The sequence below is a fragment of the Sceloporus undulatus genome, chromosome 10 (genome assembly GCF_019175285.1).
Source record: "Sceloporus undulatus isolate JIND9_A2432 ecotype Alabama chromosome 10, SceUnd_v1.1, whole genome shotgun sequence".
NCBI classification, from domain to species: domain Eukaryota; kingdom Metazoa; phylum Chordata; class Lepidosauria; order Squamata; family Phrynosomatidae; genus Sceloporus; species Sceloporus undulatus.
The window spans coordinates 15,276,422-15,283,735 of NC_056531.1; the positions used below are offsets into that span (position 1 = coordinate 15,276,422).

The window sequence follows — 7,314 nt, forward strand, 5'->3', positions numbered from 1 at the left end:
ATCCATCCAGAGTGGAGCCATTGACCCTGCTGGCATGAAAGCCCCCAGCCACCGCAACTTAGCAGTTCAGGTGATCTTTAAATGTTGCACCACTCTTGTGTGCATTCTATACATTGCTTGTCAACTTAATGGTTTGCTTTGGCAAGGGATCCTCTGAGGTGGCTTTGCCAGCTCCTTCCTCTGAAATAGGGCCTTCGGCATCTGGGATCCCCTGGCGGTCTCCCATCCAATTAGCGTCCAGGGCTGACCTTGCTTAGCTTCCAAGATCAGACAGGATCTGGTGCCACTATGATATTTAGACCCTCAACTGTTTGTGTGTTGTGTGCTTTCAAGTTGTTTCTGATTTATGGCGACCATAAACCCCTATAATGGGGTTTTCTTGGCAGGTTTCCTCAGAGAGAGTTTGCCATTGACATCCTCTGAGGCTGAGAGAGTGTGACTTTCCTAAGGCTCTGTAGTACTATATTACAGAAAGAATGGATCAGGACATCTTGGTCACAGTTTATGCTAACCTTCTGGAGCCACCTGGCGGTTAATCCATGCAATGCACCCCAAAAGTAGCATCCAAGAAAACATATTCAGGGGAAGCCACAGAGTAAAGTACAATAACACCCAAAATCCACAAAACAGGGATACCTAATGAAGAAGCCAGCGGAGCTCCAAAAGCTTGCAATGATGTCTTTTGTGCATTTTTGGTTGGCCCAATAATGGTATCGCTGTTTTGTGGACCAAAGAACGATGGATAAGAATTGTGCGTTTGTGTATTTTGGGGGTAATGGGATCAACTCTTCTATCTTTTTCGCTCCACTAAAAGAACACCAAGGGGCATCAACTGGGAATGAAGTTTTGTAGAAAAATAGCCATTTTGGAAAGAAATATTGTATTTAATTCAGCGTAAAATAATAATCCAACAGATTTTAAATCTCAGAGTTCTTTTTCTCTCTTTTTCCAAACATTTTTCCAAACATTGATGCTGAATCTGGCGCATGAATCTTCTGTTTAAGCCGCCAAATCTTTCCTTGGGTTTTCACTGCTTCGCAGGTGCTTGGAAAAGAAAGCTCAGCCCTTCCTGAAAAATAATGAAAAGGATATATATTTAAGATATAGGTTGTTGTTGTGTGCCTTCGAGTTGTTTCTGATTTATGGTGACCCTCAGGTGAGCTGATGGTGAGGTTTTCTTGGCAAGATTTGTCCAGAGGAGGTAAGATTATCTACAGAAATAATAAAATGAACGCTAAAGGACTCAAAATGGTGTCACTTTTTGGGCAATCCGGTCCCACTACTATGCTATTCTGCTATTCAGAAGTCAGATCCATTTATTTCCATGGAAGTTACTGCAAGGAGTATATAGTCAGTGTTCTTTGAGCATTGGACTATGGCTTGGGAGACCAGGGTTCGAATCCTAGCTTGGTCAAGAAACCCCCCTTAGACAAGTCACACTCTCTCAGCCTCAAAGAAAGACTGTGGCAAACCCCGTCTGGAGAAGCTTTCCAAGAAAACCCCATTATAGGTTCACCGCCTTTGGGTCACCATAAGTCGGAAATGAGTTGAAGGCACACAGCCACAACAACTGTGTATAGGATTATAGCTTTGGCCCTGAATCCCGGTCCCAGAAAGAGGAGACCCATTGCCTTCTTTGCTGCAGCATTACACTGATGGCTCATGTGCAAGTAATTATGATTAACAACAACCCCAAGGTCCTCTTTACATGTATAGCTGGGGTGCCCAAAGCTGAATGTAGAACTTCAGAGGAGGCCTGACCATTGCAGAATATAATAGGATTCTTACTTCTCTCAGCTTGGAAACTATACTTCTACAGTATTAATGCAGGCTAAAATAGCATTCACTTTCTTTGCTGCAGCATCACATTTCTGGCTCATGCACAACTTATGATCAACAATGACCTTTTCACAGGGGTGCCCAAAGCTGAATGTAGGACTCCAGATGAGGCCTGACAGGTGCAGAATATAGTCGGATTCTTACTTCTCTCAGTTTGGGACGTATGCTTCTGTTAATGCAGGCTAAAGTAGCATTCACCTTCTCTGCTGCAGCATCACACTGCTGGCTCAAGTGCAATTCATGCTTAATTATAATCCCAAGGACCTTTTCGCATTTACAACAGGGGTGCCCAAAACTGAATGTAGGACTCCAAATGGTGGGACTCGTCCTTCCCTTGACTTGGGAACTATGCTTCTATTAATGCAAGTTAAAATAGCCTTCTCAGAGGACATTTTCTATCTCGGCCCTGCAGATTTGGAACTCTCTGCCTGACGAGCCCCGCTCAGTCACCTCTTTAGATCTATTTAGGAGAAATTTGAAGACCCATCTTTTCCGTCAAGCTTTCCCCCATGTGCCTTAATATTTTTCTCTCCTCCCTTGATGCACATTATTCGATCCAGCTATTTTGTTGTACGGCTTTTAATGATATGGTTTTAATTGATTGTAATATAATGGGTTTTTAGTTTTTTATAATGGTTTCTTGTATAATTTTTTAATCGGTATGGGTAGTTTGTTTGCACTGTCGGGGATATATGTTGTTGTTATTGTTTCATTCTATGTTGTAAACCACTATGATCTATGTAGGAATAGCGGTATATAAATAAATTTTCATTCATTCATTCATTTGGCTTCTTTGCTGCAGCGTCACAATGCTGGCTCATATGCAACTTATGTTCAACAATAATAATCCCAGATGTGGCCCTTGCTGTCCTCAGCCCCCCGTTTGGTGATCCAAGCATGGCTTCCCTCTCCCCACTGCTGCCCTTCGTGGGGTTTTGCCTGGGAAAAACCTCCTCTCTGTTCCAAAACTTACAAGTGGGAAAAGAATGCAAAAGATCGCCATCCCCCAGAATATGTACCGGAACGGGGGACCCTTGCGGCGGGAGGAGGAGGAGGAAGAGCGGGCTTGGAGGCGGCACTGGAGGGAGGCAATCTCTGCCAGGTAGCTGCGCCTAGGGGGAGGAGGAAAGATGGAGACATCAATGAAGGGAAGGGGGGGTAAAAGGGGGCAAAATCAAGGACTGTATCCCTGCACTCAAGTCTCTATGGGCTTGGAAATCTTTGAGAGGGACTTTTCTCTTGGCCTCAGACAAATAAATGGGCCCAAGAGCAAATAAAGCTGAGGACAAAAGGGGAAAGTTGGAGGAGAAGGGAGAAACCAGGACATTTTAAAAGCAGATGAGAAAGTGGGATGGTAGAGGAGTAATCGGGATCATCCTGCCAAATTGGGATGGCTGCAGAGTTTGCAACGGAAACAGAGGACTATGGGGGAAAGTGGGAGGAAGAGAGAGAAACCAGGACATTTTGAAATCAGCTGAGAAAGTGGGATGGCAAAGGAGCAATTGGGACTGTCCCATCAGGATAGTTGGAGGGCCTGCATCCCACTTTTCCTTCTACTTTTGCACTTTGAACTCCGCTTGCAGCAACTGCAGTAAACTGGGAACAAAAGGGGGAAAGCAGGGGGAGAAGGGAGAAACCGGGACGTTCTAGAAACAACTGAAAAAGTGGGAAGGCAGAGGATTAATGTGGACTGTCCCTGGCAAATCAGGGCAGTTGGAGGGTATGCACCCCACTTTTTCTACCACTTTGGCACTTTGAACTCATTTTGCAACAATTTTAGTAAACTGAGGACAAAGGAGGGAGTGGGGGGCAGAGGCAGAAACCGAGACATTTTGGACACAGCTGAAAAAGTGGGAAGGCAGAGGATCAACTGGGTCTGTCCCTGCCAAACCAGGATGGTTGGGGAGCATGCGCCTATGGCCATCCCAGGAGGAGCCCCAAATAACATTTGTTGCCATTTATGGCCTTGCCCCTTTTGCCCCACTCCCAGAAGGCAGGACCTTGAAACTTTTCTGAAACGCAATCTGGCCATTTGTGGCTGTGCGCTTATGGCAACTCTATGCGGAGTTTGCCTTTGCTCCTAGGAAGGAAGAGCCTTGCAGCATTTCACTTTCAGGGGGAAAAGTGTTTGTGGCGACAACTCGACTCACACGCTTTCTTGGAGCGCACTCTCCCGCGCATGGCAATGCTCCTTCTCTGCATTGGCTGCCATTTGGGCTTCTGTGGCCTCCTCCAATTTTGCTCCGAGTTCGGCCGCCTTTCCTTGCCACTGGGCCATTTGCACTGCAAAACAAAGGGCCAAATGAGAGAGCAAAAGAGGTTATCTTTGATGGGAATTTCCCCCTCCATCTTTTAAAAAGAGCCATGAAATCAGACAGTTGCAAGAGACCTTAGAGGTCAATTAGTCCAACCTTTATATTTGATGCAGTTCAATCGTCTGGGCCTCTGCGGATGACCGCAGCCCAGGATGGCATCGCTTGGTGCTTTCCCTGGTGTTTTATGGGCTTCCCTTCCATTCTATACATTATAAATGGCTCTCCTAAATCTTACTTACCCTTACTTAATGGCAAAAGCTTTTAATTCATTCATTAATCAATTAATTAAGATCCCATCTTCCACCCAGCATGGGGTTCAAGATGGCTTGCAGTTGTTCAAAAACAGTGGGCAACTGAGAAGAAAACATTACAAATGCACTCTGTGTTAGCAAAGGAACGCGCAAGCCTCCTTTAAAAAATGCTGCTGGAGGATGATGGGAGCTTCAGTCTTTCTCCAAGCATATTTGCCACTGTTCATTTCTACCTATCTCTTGCAACCTACCCAACAAAGCTCCATTCTGGCTGTCCATCTCCATTTCTTCGGCTTGGAGATGAAGCAACTCATGGTGAAGAGCTGACAGGTTGGCATCCAACCGGGTCTGCAAGAAGGAGGAAATTAAAAGTCATTAATTTTTTTTATTTTTAAACATTTGTATACCACTTTTCTCTCAATAATGGGACTCCCAGCAGCTGACAACATATTTAATAGTGCAAGAAAGGAAGGAGAAATGCTTCACAGACTCACCACTTGCATGCATGCAGCCCCGTCCCGTTCATTTCATTTTTAAAACGTATACATTTCTATGGAGTTTATCACACTGGGGCTAATTTGGGCATTAAAGAGAGATTAAAGTGCATTTAAAGCATCCTGCAAATAAAGCAAAAATGGCAAGTATTTGTGCGAATGATTATCACACGCAATTGCGTAAGTGAAGTGATATTGGAAATGCATTGTCACTGAAATCCCGAAAGTAAAAATATGGGCATTAATGCTTCTTTGTGACCACTTTAATGGTAGGTTTTCGGCGATGTCGTATGAAATCGTTTTGCGTAAGTACGTGATTTTTCCAGGATATTCATGGGATAAACTCCCGATCTCCTTCATGTGTTGCCTTCCAGCCCACAAAGGCTCCCCAGGCAATGAACACATAAGGGCAACTCCAAACAAGAGAAAAACAATTTGGAAAACACGCTAAAATATTATTTAAAGATGTTGATAAGCATGTCTAAAAAAAATCCCCGAGCCTAAAACGCACATTCTGCAACAGTGCCATTTCAAAATGGTTAAAAGCCATGCAGAACAGCAGAGTTTGGGCCGCCAACTGTGTCAGGATCTGAGAGTCTTATGGTTTACAGAAAGAGGCTTGTAGTACTGCAGTGCTGGAGTTCATGGTGTAGTGGACGATGGGATATGCTGGCACACGTTATTCAAAGGGTCACCATAAGCCAGAAACAACTGGGAGGCACACCGCAAAATGCGTAGCAGCCTTTCAGATCGTTGCAGTGCCTCCAGTTCTTAATGCAGAACAAAGGAAATACTTTTGCATCCTCTTGGGAGATTGGGGAGCTACAGTCCTTCCGAAATCCGCTCCCTCAGCTGTGGAGGAAGAGGCCGGCTGGAAATAAACAAGGCTGGGGATGATGGCTTTTCCAGAGACAGCCTCCCTTCCCCGCCTGGTCCTTTGTTTTCCTTCTCAGGAAAAGGTGCAATGGTGCTTTTTAAGATTCTCCCAACAGACCCACAAGTTGCCGTTCCCCCAGATCTCTGGAGCCCAGCCTTTTTCCTGCAACAGCTTTAAGGAAACATTAAAAATAAACCCAGGCATCCAGTGGCTTTCTTTTTAAGGGAGTACCTGGAGGCGGATAAAAATTATATGTGTGCTTTGAATGGGAGTAGGCTGGTCTCGGAATAAATCCCAAAAAGTGTCCGCTTTGGACTTCTTGTCCACTTTCATTACCCAAGAGGTTTTTTAAAAGAAGGGTTCCCAGCAAAATGAGTCATCCATGGCTTCCTAAAAGATCTGGATTCTTTAGTGGACAAAGCATGGCTGTGCATGTATCCTGGGGTTGTTTTGGTGACTGACCTCCTAACAGAAAGGAAAAAGCAAATGTCCACCTCTCCTGGGAGGTGCATATGCTCCAACATTTCATGAAACTTTTACTTTAGAACTCAGTTTGCAGCCATGGAAGTCAGTCGAGGAGATTCCCCAGAATAGTGAGAGATAGAGCTGGGAGAAAAAATGCTAAAAAGGTACTCCAGGACCAGGTACTCCCTTTACGTCTTTCATGATGCCCTCCACAGCTGGAGGAAAACCCAATTTTGTGAGTCAAGGAGACCATAAAAAAGAAGAGTATAAATAAATAAAGACATTTTGAAAGGCTAAAAAAATCCAGCATATTAAGTGACAAAAGACAAGTTAAAAGAGTTTTAAATGTATTTAAACCATGTATATGACACAGGGAGAGCCAGCGTCATGTATGGTTTGACCGTCTGAATCCCTCACTTAACCATAAAACCCATTGGGCACCCTTAGGCCATTCTCTCAGCCTCAGAAGATGGCAATGGCCAAACCCCTCAGAAGAAACGTCCCAAGAAAACTCTATGATGGTTTCGCCTTAGGGTTGTCGTACCTGAAGGCACACAACACACACACACACGACATGGGAGAGAGTATTTGTAAATCTAATTGGGGTCCCCAAAGCTTTCATGAACAGCCATGTTTTTACTTGCTGTCCAAACAGCAACAAAGCTGGTGTCCATCAAGGCATGGCATAACTGGGGTGACACAGCAGAGAAGGCCCTGCCTGGTGTCCTTTCTTGTATGGCATCCAAAGACAAAGAGGCAGAGTAGGGCCAGTCTTACACATCCCCATTACCCACCATACCATGTTCTCCAAGCAGTCTGTCAGGGTTGCGTTGAGCGTCTTCCGACCCTCCTTGGCTTGGCTCAGTTGCTTCTGGAGGTCCTTCTCCCTCTGTACCAACCTCTCCAGCTGCTTCCTTTGCCTGGCACGTTCCTCTTCCAGCTCAGCCACCCTGTCCCTCAGGGCCGTTGTCTCATTTGTGATCCTTTCCTGGCACCCTTTCAGCTGGCGGGCCGCCTCTGAGTGCCACACCATCACGGCCACCGAGATGGTGATGGCAGCCACCAGGAGCAAG

At 45.3% G+C, this 7,314-nt stretch overlaps 1 protein-coding gene across 1 annotated transcript; it reads right to left on the bottom strand.

The window, feature by feature from the left end:
- Positions 1 to 927: 927 nt before the first annotated feature.
- Positions 928 to 7,274, bottom strand: CCDC194 (coiled-coil domain containing 194). Its single transcript, XM_042441903.1, has 5 exons — positions 7,041 to 7,274; positions 4,657 to 4,753; positions 3,990 to 4,122; positions 2,813 to 2,951; positions 928 to 1,069 (listed from the first exon to the last, which is right to left on the bottom strand). The coding sequence occupies exons 1-5, from the start codon at positions 7,272 to 7,274 to the stop codon at positions 1,028 to 1,030; spliced, it is 645 nt and encodes a 214-aa protein (XP_042297837.1). The 3' UTR covers positions 928 to 1,027.
- Positions 7,275 to 7,314: the final 40 nt, after the last annotated feature.

Bases quoted from the DNA above. Each gene is read 5' to 3' on its own strand.
- CCDC194 (XM_042441903.1), bottom strand. From the start codon at position 7,274: ATGGTGTGGCACTCAGAGGCGGCCCGCCAGCTGAAAGGGTGCCAGGAA. The intron at 4,754-7,040 runs GTATGGTGGGTA...TCCTTCTTGCAG, and splicing joins CAGACTGCTTGGAGAACATG to ACCCGGTTGGATGCCAACCT. The intron at 4,123-4,656 runs GTAGGTTGCAAG...TTTGTTTTGCAG, and splicing joins CCAGAATGGAGCTTTGTTGG to TGCAAATGGCCCAGTGGCAA.